Source organism: Pipistrellus kuhlii, unplaced genomic scaffold, assembly GCF_014108245.1.
Source record: "Pipistrellus kuhlii isolate mPipKuh1 unplaced genomic scaffold, mPipKuh1.p scaffold_m20_p_33, whole genome shotgun sequence".
Taxonomy (NCBI): domain Eukaryota; kingdom Metazoa; phylum Chordata; class Mammalia; order Chiroptera; family Vespertilionidae; genus Pipistrellus; species Pipistrellus kuhlii.
Genome location: NW_023425533.1, coordinates 3750294 through 3770734, shown reverse-complemented (window position 1 = coordinate 3770734; position 20441 = coordinate 3750294). Strand labels below are relative to the sequence as shown.

The 20441-nt window shown below is 38.6% G+C and overlaps 1 protein-coding gene across 3 annotated transcripts in view; it reads left to right on the top strand.

Annotated features, from left to right (window-relative positions):
- The window catches only part of RBM41 (RNA binding motif protein 41), a 90722-nt gene extending 83141 nt beyond the window's left edge, over positions 1 to 7581 (top strand). For 2 of the 3 annotated variants that reach the window (XM_045570469.1, XM_036460750.2), the window contains one exon: positions 192 to 1925. In XM_045570469.1, the coding sequence (XP_045426425.1) occupies positions 192 to 355 (164 nt within the window). In that variant the 3' untranslated portion in view covers positions 356 to 1925. Of the gene's footprint in view, positions 1 to 191; positions 1926 to 7372 lie in introns of those variants that run through there. The other variant, XM_045570468.1, reaches the window with a different exon arrangement.
- Positions 7582 to 20441: the final 12860 nt, after the last annotated feature.

Sequence of the window (20441 nt, the reverse complement as noted above, 5' to 3'; positions counted from 1 at the left end):
TTTTTAGCCATTTATGTAATATTGCTGAATTATAAAAATATGAAATTATGGAAAAGATAATAAAATCAAATAGCTATATGGCCTAGTAGCCTACATTTAACTCCAAGGCAAACAAACAAACAAAAAATAAACTGGAAATAGAATTGTATTATTAAACCCTGTGTAAATTGATTTTTTTTTCTTTCTTTTAGATAAGGAGATAGCATGGCAAGCATTTCATCTAATAAATGGATATAAACTACATGGAAAAATTTTGGTGATAGAATTCGGAAAGAACAAAAAACATTCTGATCTCCATGCTGCTTCTCTCAGATCATCTGCTACAGAAAACACTACAAAAACCAGTGGCAGCTAGAAGATATATAGATTGTGAGTCCCAGGAAGTCTTTCTTGCATCAGAATCTTGGATCTAGGATTTCTATATAGATAGCAGTGTGTTTGGAATTGAAGAGAAACTGAGGAAGAAAAACCTAATTAAGATAATCCTTTTAGCTTTTGGAAAGAATTGGTAGAAAATATTTTCTATAATCAAAGACTATACATGACAAATAAGATACCAAGTATGAAGGATAGGGTACAAAGAGTATCATTTTCTCAGGATAAATTACAAAGGATTATTTCCAAGCATATTTTAAATCTTTATACTTTATCTGTAGTCTTAAATACTTACCCCTAGAGATAGCATTATTTCCAAGACTGCCATTTATATACAGAACTAAAAAACTAAAGGTTAAAATATTTATTTATTAGAGCCCATTTGTCCCTAATTGTATTCACATAGTAAATGAATGACTAGGCCCTAAACCTAAACATCAACAAATGCTGTTAAATGAGAAATATCAGCAATAACAGTAGGATCTGATACACATGTCAATACACATATTTAATGAATTCTTTCTATTAAGTTATCAGTGTCTTAAAAAAGCCATATATTTTTCTAATGAAACCATCTAGATCTCTATAGTGATGTTTCCCTGGTCATTAAATTAGCTACAATTGAGTAATAATTGAATCTCAAGCAATAAACATTGAATAAGAATCTAATATATGTTAGGTATTAGGTATATGCATTCTAGAAGAGGAACATACTAGAAAAAATACTAAAGGGGATATGGGAAAAAAGAGTTATCTAGAAGAGAGGAGGCCACTCCCAAATTCCCCACTTATTTGTTGGAGAAATGAAAGACAGTATGGTATAGAGGAAGTGGTATAAACTTTGGACTCACACCTGTGAACTTCATAGCCACACTTACCACTCCATGACCTTGACAAGTCACTTAGTCTGAGCCTCAGTTTTCTCATCTATAAAATGAAGAGAATAATACTCCTTACCTCATTGGGTTGTAAGAATTAAATGAGATGGTATTATCCACGCTGAAGAGCAGAAAAAAAAAAAAGAACAGAGTATACAATCATTAAGTACTCCAACACACTTGGAATGGGAGTACCAGAAAAAAAGAAGAGAAAGAAACAGAAAAAATATTCTAATAAATAATGGCTGTAAACACCCCAAATCAATGAGAAGCATTATCTTCACATCCAAGAATCTCAGTGAACTCCAAGTAGGGTAACAAGAAGAAATCTACAGACACATTATAATAAAAATGCTAAAACGCAAAGATAGTCTTGGAAGCAACATGAGAAAAATTAGACTCAATGGATTGCCAATAAGATTAACAGCTGACTTCTCATCAGAAACAATGGAGATGGCAATGGGATAACATATTCAAAGTGCTCAAAGGAAAAAAAAAATGTCAATATAGAATCCTACATCCAATAAAATGATTTTTCAAAAACGATGAAACAAAGATATTCCCATGTAATCAAAAATGAAGAATTTGCTATTGGCACACCTGATTTACAGGAAATAGTAAAGAAATTTCTTCAGGTAGATCACTCAGACAGTAATTTGAATCTAAACATACCCATGAAAAAATAACATGGGTAAATTTAATTATCCTATATAATAAAAGGCTAATATGCAAATAGACCAAACAGTGGAACGACCAGTCGCTATGATGCACACTGACCACTAGGGGCCAGACACTCAATGCAGGAACTACCCCCTGGTGGTCAGTGCGCTTCCACAGGGGGAGCACCACACAGCCAGAAGCTGGGCTAATGGCTGGCAAGTGCAATAGTGGTGGTGGGAGCCTCTGCCAGTTTAGGCCCAGGAATAAGCCTAAGCCATCAGTCTGACATCCCCCAAGGACTTCTGAACTGTGAGAGGGTGCAGGCCCAGCTGAGGGACCCCTCCGGAGCGCATGAATTTTGTGCACCAGGCCTCTACTATAATTGTAAAAAGCCAGTTTAAGTTAATTTTCCTTTTAATTGAAAAGTTTTATAGACCAGTATGTATGTAGTTGCATTTTGGGGCCTATAACATATGAAACTGTACTGTATTTTCCAATTACAGAATAAAGGAAGTGGGTGGAAGCAAAACTATTGAACTAAAGAAGTGACTCCAAATGGTAACTCAAATCCACTGGAACAAATGAAGAAAACAAAAAAAATGGGAAATAAGACTAATATAAAAAGCTATAAATATATACTACCCTGTTTCCCAGAAAATAAGACAGTGTCATATTAATTTTTTCTCCCAAAGTTGCGCTAGGTCTTATTTTCAGGGGATCTTATCTTTCCATGTGCTAGGTCTTATTTTCGGAGGATGTTTTATTTTCGGGGAAACACGGTAGTTCTGCTTTCTTCTCTCTCTGCTTCTTTAAAAGACATAAAATTATGTTAAGTAATAAGACAATGTATTATGTTTATAACATGTAGAAATAATTATATATATATATATATATATATATATATATATATCAATAATACCATAAAGAAGTAGGGAATAGAGTAGGTTTATATAGGAATAAGTTTTTTATATCTCATTGGAATTAGGACATATCTGAAGACAATTTAGTTAGAATATGCATGGTAATTCTTAGAGCAACCAAGGTAATAACTGAAAATACACAGTGAAAATATTTAAAATTTAAATGTTACATTAGAAAAATTTTAATGTGAAGTAATGCAAAAGGAGAAATGGAGAAACAAAAATACAAGACATATAGAAAACAGTAAAATTGCAATCCTAAATATACCTATATGAATGATAATTATTATGAATGGATTAAAAAATTCAATCAAAAGGCATAGAGTGTCAGCCTGGGGGTGGGGTAACTAGATTTACCTCTATGCAATTTATCAGAGTCATACAGATTCAGAGATACAAACAGATTAAAGGTAAAAAGATAGAAAGAAATATCAGGCAAATGGCAACCATAAGAAAGCTGGAGTGACCATACTAATATCAGACAAAATGCACTTTAAAATGATGACTGTTACTAGAGATAATGAGTGACATAATGATAAAAGAATCAATACATCAGAAAGATATAAAAATTATAAATATGTATGCACTAAACAACAGAGCTCCAAAATAACATGAATCAAAAACTGAAATAAAAGGAGAAATACATAAATCTGAAATAAGAGTTGGGGGGTTTGCTACCCCATTTTCAATAATAGAATAACTATATAGAAGATAAACAAAAAAATTAGAAAACTTGAGAAATGCAATCCTGTGTATCTTTTTTTTTAATATATTTTATTGATTTTTAAGAGAGAGGAATAGAGAGTTAGAAACATCGATCAGCTGCCTCTTGCACACCCCCCACTGGGGATGTGCCCGCAACCAAGGTACATGCCCTTGACCAGAATCGAACCCGGGACCTTTCAGTCCACAGACCGACGCTCTACCACTGAGCCAAACTGGTTTCGGCTCGTGTGTATCTTAAAGAGGTCTGTAGAATACTTTATCCAACAAGAGCAAAATGCATATTCTTTTCTAGTGTACATGAAACATCTACAGGATTTACCATAAAACAAACCTCAAATATAAGTGGACTGACGTCATACAAAGTAATTCTCTGACCACATAAAAATGAAACTAGAAATCAATAACAGAAAAAAAAAAACCTAAAAAATATGAATTAAATACACTTTAACATGACTACTGGGTTAAACAACAAGTCACAAAAGAAATTAGGAAATCTTTTGAGGTGAATGAAAATGAATACAAAACATACCAAGACTTTTGGGATGCACTTAAAGCAATACTTTAAAAATTGTAAGTACAAATGCCTATGTTTTTAAAAAATCACATATCACTGACCTCACTTTATACCTTAAGACACTGGAAAAGAGGAGCAAACTAAGAGTAAGCAGAAGGAAGAAGAAAATGTTTAAATAAATGGAGAATAGAAAAAACAGTAAAGTCAATGAAACCAAAATTGATTTTATAAAATGCTTAAGTGACAAACCTTTTGGTAGATTGACCAGAAAAAAAAAAAAATGAAAGCCCAAATTACTAGACTCAGGAATTAAGGAGGGACATTAATACCAACCTTATAGAAATATAAAGCATTATGAAGGAACACTGAATAATCATTTGCCAATAAATATAATACCCATACTACTGAAGCCAATGAAAAAAATCTGAAAAGACCTGTACCAAGTAAAGATGTTAATTAGTAAATGTTTTTAAATACAAAGAAAAGGCCAAGCTCAAATTGCTTCTCAAATGAATTCTAGTGAATATTATAGAAGAATTAATACAGATTCTTCACAAACTCTTCCAAAAAATAAAGGAGGGAACACTTCTGATTAGTACTACAACATGAAAAAACGTGAAAACATGCTGAATGAATTAACAGTTACAAAGACTACATATTGTATGATTCCATTTATTGGTATATGAAGTGTCCAGAATTGGCAAATATAAAGACAGAAAATGGACTAGTGATTGCTTAGGACTGGGAGTGATAACTGAAGTGTAAGCTTTCCAGTGTTTCCCAAACTTTTGACATATGTGTAACCCTTCTATAATTTTCATAACGCTGAGTACCCCTCGTACTCATGAGAATGTAGAATTAGGCACAACTAAGCATGGTGCAGTGCATATCCCCACTAAACTCCGGTGCAACACGTATCCCCACCAAACTCTTCCTGTACCCCTGGGGGTATGCGTACCACACTTTGGGAAACACTGCTGGTTAGATGATGAAAAATGTTCTCAAATTGATTGTAGTGACAATTGTACAATACTGAATATACTACAGACCATGATTGTAAACTTTAAATGGTTAAATTTTGTGGTATGTGAATTATATCTCAGTCACACGAAAAATAAATTGAATGCAATCCAAATGTCTAGCAGTAAGAGAATGGATGAATAAATTATGGAATATCCATTTAGTGGAATGCTATATAGCCATCAAAATAATGGGGCATTTCTATGAATACATTCTGAATTGTATAGTGTCCACGGTTTTATATCAGGTTAAAAAGCAAGAAATATGTACAGATGATCCTTAAACAATATGGCTTTTAACTCTGCAGGTTCATTTGTTCATGATTTTTTTTCCCAATAAATACCTGTGATGTTTCTATCTATGGTTAGGAGTCCATGGAAGCAGAGGGCTGACTATGCATTAATCTACACCATTTTATATACGGGACTTTAGCATCCACAGATTTTTTTTATTTTTTTATTTCTGAGCATCCATGGATTTTAGTATTTGCAAGGTATTCTGGAACCAATCACTCATGGATACCCAGAGACAACTAGATTTCTGAGGAGTCAAAAGTTACATACATGTGGATTTCTGACTGCGTGGGATATCGGTGCCCCTAATTCCCATGTTGTTCAAAGGTCAACTGTATAATATGAATACATTTTTATAAACAAAAGCATTTGTATATATAGTATATGTATATATAGCTATTTCTAAATAAATTTAGGAAAAATACTGGGAAATATACATACCAAATTTTACCAGGTGTACTGGTTAATAATGCGGGGTGTTTTTTTGTTTTTTTGTTTTTTCAGTAGTTATACATATGTTGATATGTATGCTATTTTGTTGTATTGATAGCAAGCTTCAAAACTTCATATGTCAAATTTGTTGAAGGTGTTAACATCAGAGATATTTTTACACTTAAAAATGTCCAATTTCATGCCTCAAAAAAATCATTTGCAGGAAGTTTTAGTTCATTACTTTATTTTGAAGAAAAGGCTGCTGAAAGTTACCATATACTTTGGGAAGCTTATGGTGAACATGTTTCGTCTCAAGATCCTTGTGAATGCTGGTTTAAATGCTTTAAAGGTGATTATTTCAATGTGAAAGACAAAGAACGTCCAGGTCAACCAATAAGTTTGAAGACAAACAATTACAAGTATTATTGGATGAATATGTGTGTCAAAAACAACTTGCAGAAAGATTAAATGTTGCTCAACAAACAATTTTGAGGGTTTACAAGCAATGGGAAAGATTTTAAAGGAAGGAAAATGGATGCCACATCAACTGAACAAAAGACAAATGGAAAACTGAAAAGTCATTAGTAAAATGTTGCTTCAACGGCATGAAAGAAAGTCTTTTTGCACCAAATTGTGACAGACAATTAAAGTGGATTTATTTTCAGAATCCCAAACACAAAATCATGGATTGATCCAAGTCAAACATCAACATCCACTGCAAGGCCAAATCGCTTAGGAAAGAAGACAATGATCTGTGTTTGGTGAAATCGAGAAGGTGTGGTGTATTATGCACTTCTAAAACCAGGTGAAACTGTTAATACTAATAGCTACCTGACAGTAAATAATCAATTTGAATCATGCTTTGATCATGAAATGACCAGAATATTCCAGAAGACACGGCAAATTAATTTTGCTTCACGATGATGAACCATCACACACTTCAAAACCAGTTAAAGACATGTTAAAAGATCTTGCCTGAGAGTATTAACCCATCCACCGTATTCACCAGACCTTGCTCCTTCAGATTACCATTTGTTCTGTGGTAAGAAAAGTTCTATTGGGATGGTATTTACAGATTACCTGAAAGATGGGGAAATGTGTAGCTAGTAAGGGACATTACTTTGAATAAAGCAATTTTGATGTTTCTCTTGAAATTATTACTGTATTTTCTTTGATTACAGAATCTGCATTATTAATTGGTACACCTGGTAAATCTTTTAGAGGTGGGATTAGATGGACTTTTGCTCTACGAAATTTTTTAAGTAGTATAGTTTCAGGTGATTTTTTAACTATTTTCAGCATTTTTTTTTTAATTTAAAAATGTTTGTTTGTTTTTTAATACTCTGCCAATGATGGCTTCCAGACTATTCATCAGACCTGTTCTGAGGATATCATTTAGCTATACTCAGGGCAAACTTTTATTTCTGTGATCTATTGCTCACTTAGGATTAAATCTATAATTTTAAATATAGTTTAAGGGACAAGAAGTAAGTTATCCGTTATAACCTCTTGCACATGTTACACAGGGTCATACTTCTAACCTTGACTTTTCAGGAGGAATTTCTTCCTATTGAATGGAAAACCTCACCTATGCCCTTTACTAGATCTATGACCACTAACAATAGAGGAAAATAAAAGTGGAGGATGAACCTCAACTGGTGCATATATAAACTGTTATATCCATACAATGGTATTCTACTCAGCAATAAAAACTATGATACATGCAACAACTTGGACAAATCGCAAATGCATCTTCCTAAGTACAAGAACCAACTTAAAATGCTACTTACAGTTTGATTCGGTTTATATGATATGCTAGAAAAGAAAACTGTAAGGGGGAAAAAATCAGTGGCTGCCAGGGGTTAATGGGAGACTGATTACAAAATGGTAGCACAAGGAATTTGTTTTAATAATGGATTTTCTTTATCTTGATTATATTTACCTGATTGTATGCATTTGTCAAAACCTATATAATTGTATACCAAAAAGGATGAATTTTACTGTATGTAAACTTTAAAATAAATGTAGTTTTTAATGGAGAAAAGAAAACGTTTCTCAAAGTAATTTCCATAACATAATGTTCCTATTCTATGGTCTTTTGATTACAGTTGAATACTAAAAGCCACTTGACTATTTCTTATTTTCTGCCCACAGGTCAGCAGAAATGGTCAGTTAAAATCACCCTATAAACATACAAACACACACACACACACACACACACACACATACCTCTTTAAAAAATCAACAATAAAAGGAAAATAATTTGCTACACACAGGATTTATTTATATAATTTTCTTAATCTACAAAAATCAACTATCCAATTAAAATGTAGGTAAATGAAAACATTTATGGAAACTGAAATATAAATTACTGATAAGCAAAAAAAAAACCCGTACACATTAGGACAATGAACTCTTAAAAGTCACCAAAAAAATAATAATTCCTATATATCCTTCACCCACATCCCTAATGTTAGCATCTCATATAATAGTACAATTATCAAAACTTGGAAATTAATATTGATATAATAGTGTATCATTTACTGTTGATTTTTCCATTTGTCCCACTAATGTCCTTTAACGATCCAAATCCAGGAACCTTTAATTGTTTTAATTTTTATTTTAATTACAGTTTATATTCAGTATTATTTTGTATTAGTTTCAGGTGTACAGTATAGTAGTTAGATCGTTTTAGGATCAAATTCAGGTTTACACATTGCATTTCATCATCATGTAGCCTTATTTCATTCCTATCTGTGACAGTTTGCTCTTTGTCTTGATGACCTTGACAATTTTGAAGAGTACTGGTCTGTTATTTTGTAGAATGTCCCAAATAAGAGTTTGATGTTTTTCTTTGTTTTTTTTTAAATTTAATAAATCTTTATTGTTCAGACTATTACAATTGTTTCTCCTTTTCCCCCCATAGCTCCCATCCACCTAGTTCCCACCCCACCCTCTGCCCTTACCTCCCCCCCCCCACTGTCCTCATCCATAGATTTTTGTCCAGTCTCTTCCTGCACCCCAACCCCTTTCCCCCTGAGAATTATCAGTCCACTCCTTTTCTATGCCCCTTATTCTATTATATTCACCAGTTTATTCTGTACCTCAGATTTTTAATTCACTTGATTTTTAGGTTTACTTGTTGATAGATATGTATTTGTTGTTCATACTTTTTATCTTTACTTTTTTCTTCTTCTTCTTAAAGAATACCTTTCAGCATTTCATATAATACTGGTTTGTTGATGATGAACTCATTTAGCTTTTCCTTATCTGTGAAGCTCTTTATCTGACCTTTCATTCTGAATGATAACTTTGCTGGGTAGAGTAATCTTGGTTGTAGGTTCTTGCTATTCATCACTTTGAATATGTCTGGCCACTCCTGTCTGGCCTGCATAGTTTCTGTTGAGAAATCAGCTGACAATCGTATGGGTGCTCCCTTTTAGGTAATTAGCTGTTTTTCTCTTGCTGTTTTTAATATTCTCTTTGTCTTTTGCTCTTGGCATTTTAATTATGACATGTCTTGGTGTGGTCCTCTTTAGATTCTTTTTGTTCGGGGTTCTGTGTGCTTCTTGGCTTGTAAGTCTATTTCTTTCACCAGGTGGGGGAAGTTTTCAGTCATTTCTTCAAATAGGTTTTCAGTATCTTGCTCTCTCTCTTCCTCTGGGACCCCCATAATTCTGATGATGGTACACTTAAAGTTGTCCCAGAGGCTTCTTACACTATCTTCAAATTTTTGGATTCTTTTTTCTTTTTGCTTTTCCAGTTGAGTGTTTTTTGGTTCTTTCTATTTAAAATCTTTGACTTGATTCTTGCATTCCTCTAGTCTGCTATTGGGTCTCTGTATAATATTTTTTATTTCAGTCAGTGTATGTTTAATTTCTAGTTGGCCCTTTTTCATATCCTTGAGAGTCTCATTGAATTTACCGGCCTTTTCTAGGAAATTCTTGAAAAAACCGTGGTTTTGAACTCTATATACAATTGTTTGTTTTCCTCCATTTCTTTCATTTGTGACCTGTTTCTTTGTCTCTGCATTTTTGCTGCTTCCCTGAGTTGCTAGGGTGGCTTTGTGTGCTCAGTGTCCTATATAGACCAGTGGGTTGGCCTCCCAGTTACCTGAGGTGGACACTTTTGGTGCACCCCTTTGTGGACTGTGTGCACAGCCTTATTGTAGTTAAGTCTTGATTGTTGTTGGTATCACTGGGAGGAATTGATCTCCAGGCCAATTGGCTGTGAAGACCCACCGTGTCTATAATGGAAGAACTGCGCTGGAGACACGCTTATGGGGTAGGACTTGCTTCAGTGGGGCTTTGGTGCTCACTGAGTCTGCCTCTTGAATGTGTCCCTTACGGATGTGAGTAGTTGAAATATGATGTCATCTTACACTCACCACTATATACACTAGCTTCTGAATCTCCAATGGAGTGCAGGTCAACTACAGTCTAAGGTCACCCATCAGGAGCTACAGTGAGAACTATAGTTTTCTCCTCTTTGCTTGGGGTTTGGAGGTTTTGGAGCTGTCTGACCAGAGCTGTAGTTTGTTAGATTAAGCTGTGATATGGCAGGCCATTTCTATGCAAAAGCTACTGCATGGAACTTGGGTGGGTTTGTAGATTTTGCGGGGTGGGGTCTCAGGTAGTCACTAGGCTAGGGCGTGGCAAACAGTGATGGCTGCCAGTCAGCCTTCTCTGCATTTCTGCATTTCCAAGTCTCCACATCTTGTGCACCAGTGCAGTAAACAATGATTGCTGGGGGCACCTCTGCAAGAAAGCCTCCCTCACTTTCTAACCCAATGGCAGATAGTCCAGCTTCTCCCTATAGGAGTTTGGATCCCCAGCATCTCCCCGGAAACTGGAGTTCAAAATAACCAGGAGCTTGTCTCCCTTCAGGTTGTAAGAAGCAGTGTACCCAGACACCCATTGCAGGCCTCCGTACCTCAGCTTTTCAGCATTTGTGCACGTCTTAGTGCTCTTTTCTCTTTCCTTCTAGTTGTAGAACTTCCACTCAGCCAACTTTCCCATGATTCTGGGTGATAGACATTTTGTCTTTTAGTTATAGTTTTGAAATTGTGCTAGGCAGCAAGTTTAGGTGTTTACCTATGCTGCCATCTTGGTTTCTCCATATTTTTTTTTTCAGTGTATGTTTAATTTCTAGTTGGTCCTTTTTCATATCTTCGAGGGTCTCACTAAATTTATCAGCCTTCTCTAGAAAATTCTCTTTTAAAAACCTTACAACTGTGGTTTTGAACTCTATATCCAGTCATTTGTTTTCCTCCATTTCTTTTGTTTTGTGGTCTGTTTCTTTGTCTCCACATTTTTGCTGATTCCCTGAGTTGCTAGAGTAGCTTTGTGTGCTAGGTTTCCTATATGGGCCAGTAGGTCAGCCTCACAGTTATCTAAGGTGGACACTCTTGGTGCACTTCTTTGTGGACCGTATGTATAGCCTTGGTGTAGTTAAATTTGATTGTTGTTGGTAGCACTAGAAGGAATGGACCTTCAGGCCAATTGGCTGTGAGTATGAGCTGTGTCTATGCTGGGAGATCTTCTGTCATGAAGATAGTCTTATGAGACAAGACTTGCAAAATTGAAAAAGCCTCTGTGCTCAGCGTGGATGTGGCGGGGTCTCAGGGCTAAGCAGACATTCTTGGCTTCCCATTAGCCCTGTCCTGAGGCCCCTGGGTCTCACTGTTCCTCTATAATTGCTGCAAGCACCTCTGAGAGAAAGCCACCCTCGAGTTTTGCCTACTGCCAGACAGTCCTGTTTCTCCCCCCCCCCCCCCCCCCCCCCCGTGAATCTGGATTCACAGATTCTTGCCTGGAACTGGAGTTTAGTGCAACCAGGAGCTTCCAGTTTCCTCCACCTAGAGAAAGTCATCGGCACACTCAGCAGTCAGTCCTCTCTGCGCACTTGTGCGTGCACCTCCAGATCTCTGCCTTTTGAGGATCCCCTGAGTTTCCACCTGACAGTCCAGATTCCCCCCGTAAGAGCCTTGGTCCCCAGGGGCTCAAGCAGAACTGGGGTTCAGTGCAGTTGGGAGCTTCTGACTCCCTCCTGCTAGGAAAAGCCAGTGGCAACCTCAGCACTCAGTCCTCTCTGTGTGCACTCATGTACGTGCCTCCAAACCCCTGCCCTCCACGGATCCCTGAGTTTCTATGTGCCTTTCTCTTTACCTGACAGCCTGGGTCCACAGGATCTCTCCCAGAACTGAGGTTCAGTGTAGTCAGGAGCTTCCTTCTCCCTCCCGCCAGAGAAAGCCAGCCAGGTACTCAGTCACCCTTCATCTCTGTGGGCATATCTCCGTATCTCAACCCTTTGCACTACCTCTGATTCTCCATGAGCTTTTCTCTTTCCTTCTAGTTGTAGAATTTCCACTCAGCCAGCTTTCCTGTGGTTCTAGATGATACCCGTTCTGTCCTTTAGTTGTAGTTTTGAAATTGTGCGAGGCAGCAGTTTAGGTGCTTACCTATACTGCCATTTTGTTTTCTCCTTCTGGTGTTTTTCTATAATTAGATTGAGGTTATGTATTTTTGGTAAGAATACCACAGAAGTGATGTGCCCTTTTTAGTGCATTATATAAGGAGGTTCTTGCTGATGTGTCTTAGTACCTCTTTGGTACCTTAGTACCTCAAGGTGATGTTAACCTTGCTTATCACATGCTTAAGATTGTGTCTACTGTATCTCTTCACTGTAAAGTTATTATCTATATATATATGGTAAAAGGCTAAGTGACTGTCCAACCAACCGGTACATATGATGAGCACTGACCAACAGGGGGCAGACACTCAACACAGGAACTGCTAAACTGCAGTGACTTGGCAGTAGTGGTTCTTGGGTGAAGCACCCCGTAATGAGAGAGTAGGAGCCCAATTCCTAGCAGGGTCAGGGGATTCCACCTTCAGTTGTGCCAATTGGTAAAATGATAATACTTCCATCATTTTTTGAGGGTAGTCCCAGAAATATGCAGCAGCAATATCAGGATGCTACTGCAATTGTAATGATTATGGCAAGCCTGATTTAGTCATAACCATGACATGCAACTCCAAATGGGTAGATATACTATATAATAAAGAGGTAATATGCAAATTGACCATCACTCCAACACACAAGATGGCCAGCAGGGGAGGGCAGTTGTGGGTGATCAGGCCAGCAAGGGAATGCAGTTGGAGGTGATCAGGCCTGCAGGGGAGGGCAGTTGGGGGGACCAGCCCTGCACAGGAAGGCAGTTGGGGGTATCTACCCTGCACAGGAGGGCAGTTGGGGTAAACCAGGTCTGCAGGGGAGGGCAGTTGGGGCGACCAGGCTGTCAGGGGAGGGCAGTTATGAGTGACTAGGCTTGCAGAGGAGGGCAGTTAGGGGCAATCAGGCCAGCAGGGGATCAGTTAGGTATTGATCAGACTGGCAGGGGAGTGGTTAGAAGTTGATCAGACTGGCAGGCAGAAGCAGTTAGGGCAGTGGTCAGCAAACTCAATAGTCAAGAGAGCCAAATATCAACAGTACAATGATTGAAATTTATTTTGAGAGCCAAAAACCGACTTCTGAACATGGGTTTCAATTGCACTGTATGTGCATGCCTGCACGTGGTATTTTGTGAAAGAGCCACATGTGGCTCGCGAGCTGTGGTTTGTCGACCACTGGGTTAGGGGAAATCAGGCAGGCAGGCAGATGAGCAGTTGAGAGCCAGCAGTCCTGAATTGTGCCCTCAAAGAGTCCCAGATTGGAGACTGAAGGACAAACACCCTGCACGAATTTCATACACTGTGCCTCTAGTTATAAATAATTTAAAACGTTGGAAAAAAGTTGAAAACAGACCTGACTTCATAGCCAAGGTTTTTAATATTAAGCTGAATGCTTTTTTTTAATTATATATATAAATTTGACTTATTTGGCAAAGTAATAGCTAAAATTCATGTCATCAAATTTCAGAAATGTTATATCATGTTGGTATTTATTAATCAATTTATATATTTTCATATACATTTTACTAATTTTCTTTCATCTCTGACACTTCTATTATAGAGAAAGGGCGAATAGTGATATTAAAATATTTCTTCTAATTAATTTCCTTTCAATGTGCACAAAGCCATGCAGTGGGCCACTCGTTTTCTTTATAATAAATATTTGTAGGAAGATATATTCTGTTTCTAATCATATTTTTCCTCACTAACTTTTGCATTCTTTTTTGTTGTTAATCCTTACCTGAGGATATTTTTCCATTAACTTGTTTAGATAGAGTTGAAGGGAGGGGGAGAGACACACAGAGAGAAATATCATGCTCTGACAGGGGCCTGGGATTGAGCCTGAAACCAAGGTACATCCCCATTATGGAAATCAAACTGTGACCCTTCAGTTCACAAGCCAGTGCTATATCCACTGAACCAAAGCAGCCAGAGCTTGTAGGTTTTTCTTCATTGTTTTGTTTGTTTGTTTTTCTTTTCATTTTTCATGTGAATGAGGGCAATAATAGTATCTACCTCACAGGATTGTTATGAGGATTAAATGAATACACGTAAGGTGTCTTGAATATTACCTGGTACATAGTAAACTTAATAAATGTTAGGTTATTATAATGTGGAAAATATCCATTCTCCTTTCAAAGGCCATCCCCTTCATTTGTACTTTGTATTCCAGTCCTTTGATTTTCCTCTGCATGACCAATCTGTAATTTCCACCAGCATAAAAATGTGTTCTAATATGTCCTATTTATTTTTTTAAAACTTTATGACCTCATATTTCCATCAAGCTATTGCTCTTAACAGCAAAATTTCTTGAAGTACTCTGTGATCATTGTCTCCACTTGTATTTTTTCTCCTAAATCTGCTTTATTATGGCATTGCTTTTGACAGGGTCTTTGGTAACCCCCATTATCCAAAGAAATGGTAATTTCTCTGTCCCTATACTCTATCTCAACTGCTCAGCTGCATTCAATGCAGTTTACCACTATTTCTTTTCTTTAAATACTCTATTCTCTTGAGTTTTGTACCACCATAATTTTTCTTCCTACTTCACTGATAGATTTTCAATCCCCTTTATGTCTCCTTCTCTGCTTCTTTAAATCTTATACCACCCCAGGGCTCCCTTCTTCCTAGTCTGTTTTTTTCTGACTTTACTTTCCCTTAAAACTCTCATCTAGTTTCACAACTTTACTATCTATAGGCTTATGACTTCTAAATCTACTGTTTATTTTCAGCTCAGACCTTTCTATTGACCTCCAGATTCCTATATACAATGACTCCCTAACAAGGCCCTCAGAATGTCTAAATCCATCTCAAATGAAACATGTTCAAAATAGAAGACTTGGATATTTACCTCCACCAACCCATCGTTTTTCTAGTCGTTCCCTCATCAGCAAATGGCACTACCATCCAATTTATTTTTAATTATGTTCTTCATTCCTAGCTTCCTCTCACTTTCTACATATATCCATAAGCAGTCCTGGAGATTACCTTGTGGTAATCTGCAAAAATATACCAAGAATCACCCATTTTTCTCCAACTTTACTATTAATTCTATTTACCCTAGATTGTAGGGCCTAGAACAATCCATGATTGGATTGACTCTTTTCACTCTTGTCTCTTTAACAATTGAGTTTCACCCTACCTGGTTTGGCTCAGTAACAACTGTGGTGGCAGGAACTCTATCTCCTATTCCTCGAGAGTCCTGATATCTCCCTAACCCAGTCCCCAGCGATGAACTCAGCCACTCTCCTTCTTGCTGCCTCTACCCAAACTGCAGCAAAGCACTCCTGCCCTGAGGTCGTCAGAGGCCCTCATTCAACCTCAAGTGGGACTCACAGGTTCCTCTCTCTAATCCTGATTTAACTCTGTTTGTGGATGGAAGCTTGTGTCTAGTCCCCCAGGAACGTTGGAAAGCCTCCTACGCGATTATAACACTGGAACGGACCCTGGAGATGGCCTTCATCCCTCTTCACCTCATCCACACTGCGAGAGGTAGTCATGAGGGCCTGCTCTTCCTGCTCCACGTGTGCAGCTGCCTCACTCCAGGGAGGAATGTACCCCAACTTTCCTACCCATCAAATGAAGGGGACACCTCCCAGGGCAGGACTGGCAGGTAGACTTCACCCATATGCCTCCCCACAAGACCACCAAATATCTACTCACCATGGTAGACACCCTGACAGGGTGGACAGAGGCCTTCCCTACCTGCAAGGAAACTGCTGAGGTTATGGCTGAGATCTTTATAACACACATAATCTCTGGCATCTTCTGGAAACTGCACATACCCTACCACCTACATTCATTGGGTAAGATCCAGAAGAGCAACAGCTTTCTTAAAGACCATCTAACTAAACCACATGTGTCAAACACAAGGCCCGCGGGCCAAATCCGTCCCGCCAGGCCTTGCAATGTGGCCCGCACCTCGCTGTCATCACTTCACTCCGCTGCGTTTCCATCACAATGACAGTTTATGACTGTTCAGTAAACCATTCGGCCCGCGATTTAGGCTGGATTTTAGATTTTGGCCCCTTCTCTGATTGAGTTCGACACCCCTAAACTAAACTCTCTCTCTCTAGAAATTTACAGCTCCTGGCTGGACTTTCTGCCCATGGTCCTGACTGGAATCCGGGCTACACCAAGGAGCCACACCTTTTTACGTCCCCAAGAATCTTACCCCCCAGGTTGTCTTTCAGCTCCAGGCCCAGAAAAACAGCAAAACCAGACAAGTGATGTCGTGGCAGCCTCATGACCAGCTTTTACCTCCCAAGTGACTCAACAGGATTGCTCTCAACAGGATCGCTCTTGTCACCGACCACTCTCTTGGGGAAATCATGCTGCTGCACACCCCTTGAACAGCACGGAAAAACACTGCCTGCTTTTTGCTCACGTACCCCATGGCTCTTCCCGTTATTAGGCCCTTAATTATACTCTTAATTTTGCTCTTTGGCCCATTTCTCATGCATTGTTTCACTAGTCTTTTGCAGAACAGAATGCAGGCGTTCGCCAACCAGAAGGTGGGAAAGATCTATCTGGCACTGAATTCAGAACCGAACACCAGAATCTTTGAGACCCCAGGTAGACACCCTAAAAGACGACGCCCCCTCACAGCTGGAAGTAGCTACGGAAGACTGACCTTCGCCCCCTGACCTTGCCCGGACTCTCAATTTTTTAAAAAATATTATCAGAAGCCTGGAATGATAGATCCTTCCTTCCCTCAGTTGATGGACAGACATAAACCCTATCTGCGGCCAGACATTCCTGAGCTCTGAACCACCAATCAGCACCTGCCAAATACCCAAAGCCCCCATTCCTAAGTCCCTAGGTCCCTAATCAATCAGCATGTGCTGAGTGCCCTAAGCCCCACCCTCTATCCTTTTTTTATTTTTTTAATATATTTTATTGATTTTTTACAGAGAGGAAGGAGAGAGGGATAGAGAGTTAGAAACATCGATGAGAGAGACATCGATCAACTGCGTCTTGCACACCTCCTACTGGGGATGTGCTCACAACCAAGGTACATGCCCTTGATCGGAATCGATCCTGGGACCCTTGAGTCCGCAGGCCGATGCTCTCTCCACTGAGCCCAACCGGTTTTGGCCCACCCTCTATCCTTAAAGGTGCTTGTAAACCCCTTGCTCGCTTCTTCCGCTCCTCTCCGTGGAAGCAGCCGGCAGGGGTACCCTTCCCTCCAATAAAGCCTGTGTGTCCTGCCATCCCGGTCTCCGGTCTACCTTCTCTATTTAATCTATCACTATCTACATCACCATATCCTGAAGTGAGACTCCATGTCAAAATGATGACCCTCCCGGAACTCCAGCCCATCCCTACTTTAGAAAAATCAACCAATGGCCTCTCTATTTCAGTCTCAAATCCCATTCTCTTGTCCCCATTAGATCAGGCAGCGAGAGAGATTTCCATACCCTAATTTAGGTCCCTAATTTAGGTAGGGAACACACCCATTATCAGCAGGAAGCAGTTACTAAAGACAGACCATCTGCCCTCATCAACCCCAAAAGATTTTATGGGTGGAAATCTCTGAGGAGGTTATGTTATAGAATAGTAAGAGGCTAGGAAAATTCCAGGACAAGCAAAATAGGGAAACTAAGGCATATAGTTAAACAGGGGTTTTCAGACACCTAGTAAATCTTATCTTCCTTAAACCAGGGGCACTTAAGAGTAAATGTGAGGGGGTAAGAGATCAACCAAAGGATTTGTATGCATGCATATGAGCATAAACAATGGACACAGATTTTTTTTGGGGGGTGGGGAGGGACAGTGTGAGGGCATGTGCTGGGGGTTGGGGGCAGCCAGGGAGAGGTCAATGGGGAAAAAAGAAGACATGTAATACACTAAACAATAAACAATTTAAATTTTTAAAAAAGTAAATGGTTTTCACTTCCTCCCCACCAGTGGGTAAATTGCTTCAATCACACTACTCAGGGAGACATAATAGAAATCCAATTAAGTGCCATTTGCCAACCACATCCAAAGACAGACAAATTAAGAGAATAAATTTTATTTCAGCATAAAGCTAATGAATATTATCTTGATCCATCCCAAATACATTTCCTAAATGTCCAGACTTTAAAACCCATAAAAATGAAGGTCCCGGCATGCTCTCCAGGGAGCACACCCTTGTCATTCCCTTTCCCCTCTACCTACTCCCTCCCCTGGCACATATCCCCTTACCTCTAAGGGGCCCCATGAGACTTACAACCAGGGGAGCAATGGCTTTGCTAACCTGCATATTCATGGGGCCATATACAAGGAAAGGAGGTCCTGACAGCTGGAGGAAAAGGAATAAAAAATAAGAATGAGATCTTGAAGTTATTAGAAGCAGTCTGGGAGCCCAAGGAAGTAGCAGTAATCATTGTAGAGGACACCAAAAAGAAAAAGACTCAATGTCAGGAGAAACCATTGTACAGACACAGTGGCAAGGCTAGCTGCTAAGGAGCAGGCAGCCTTGTGGTGTATCATGCTGGTTCCTGAATTACCTGAACCTCCGAAATACACCCCTCAAGAAGAAGAATGGGCTCAATGAGAAGGAAGTAAAAGACCAAGGAAGGTTGGTAGATATTCCCAGATCATAGGGTCTACATTCCAGAACAATTAGCTCATAGAGTAGTCCTCCAGCAGCATGAACTTACCCATTTTGAGAAGATGGCTCTAGAAGCCTTGTTAAGCAGATACCATCTAATTGCCCACTTCCCCTCCTTATGCACCTCAGACTCTCAGTGCTGCCTTCTCTGTGCACAAAACCATGCAAGATAGGGTCCTGTAGGGCCAATAGGAATTCAGCACTGTGGGAAGGCTCCCTTTGAAGATCTATAGGTAGACTTTACAGAAATAGGGCCTAGTAGAGGAAATAAATATCTTAGTTTTTTGGGGGTTTTTTTTTTTGGTGTTTTTTCCTTCTGAGATATTTTTATTTTTAAGATTTCCACATGAAATGCAAAGTCTCTGAAGCTACATTTCAATGCTTCTTTGACTCTGTATCTATTTTTGTTCATCAGTTTATAATGTTCTTTATATTCTAAAAAATGAGTGAGATCATGTGGTATTTTTCTTTCACTGACTGGCTTATTTCACTTATCATAATGCTCTCCATGTCCATTCATGGTGTTGCAAATAGTACGAATTCTTTTTAAAATATATTTTATTGATTTTTTGCAGAGAGGAAGGGAGAGAGAGAGAGAGTTAGAAACATCTATGAGAGAGAAACATCAATCAGCTGCCTCCTGCACACCCCTACTGGAGATGTGCCTGCAACCAAGGTATGTGCCCTTGACCAGAATCGAACCTGGGACCTTTCACAGGCCGATGCTCTATCCACTGAGCAAAACCAGTTTTGGCAAGAATTCCTTTTTTTTTTGTTTTTTTTGTTTTTGAAGCAGAGTAGTATTCCATTTTGTAGATGTACCACAGTTTTCTAATCCACTCATTTGCTGATGGGCATTTAGGCTGTTTCCAAATCTTAGCTATTGTAAATTGTGCTGCTATAAACATAGGGCTGCATAAATTCTTCTGATTGGTGTTTTGGGTCTCTTAAGATATATTCCCAGAAGTGGGAACACTCGAGTCAAATGGCAGTTCCATATTTAATTTTTCCAGGAAGCTCCATACTGTTTTCCATAATGGATACAACAGTCTGCATTCCCACCAGCAGTGTTCTAAGGTTCCCTTTTCTCCACATCCTCCCAGCACTTTTCATTTGTTGATTTGTTGATGGTAGCCATTCTGACAGGTGTGAGATGGTACCTCATTGTTTTGATTTGCATTTCTTGGATGATTAGTGACTTTAAACATGTTTTCATATGTCTCTCCACCTTCTGTATGTCCTCTTTCAAAAAGTGTCTATTTAGATTCTTTGCCTATTTTTTTATTGGATTGCTTATCTTCCTTTTGTTAAGTTGTATGATTTCCCTATAAATATTGGAAATTAAACCTTTATCAGAGATAACATTGGCAAATACCTTTTCAGACTGGGTTGAATCATATCCTACCTGCATGGAGAAGGCGAGATAAGTCACTAAGGTGTTACTGAAGGGCATTTAACCATAGGGTCAGATAATGAATGGCCCAGCCTTTATAGCTGAAGTAGTACATCAGGTAGCTAAGACCTTAGGAATTAAGGGGAACTTACATACAGCCTACAGGCCCCAGAATTCAGG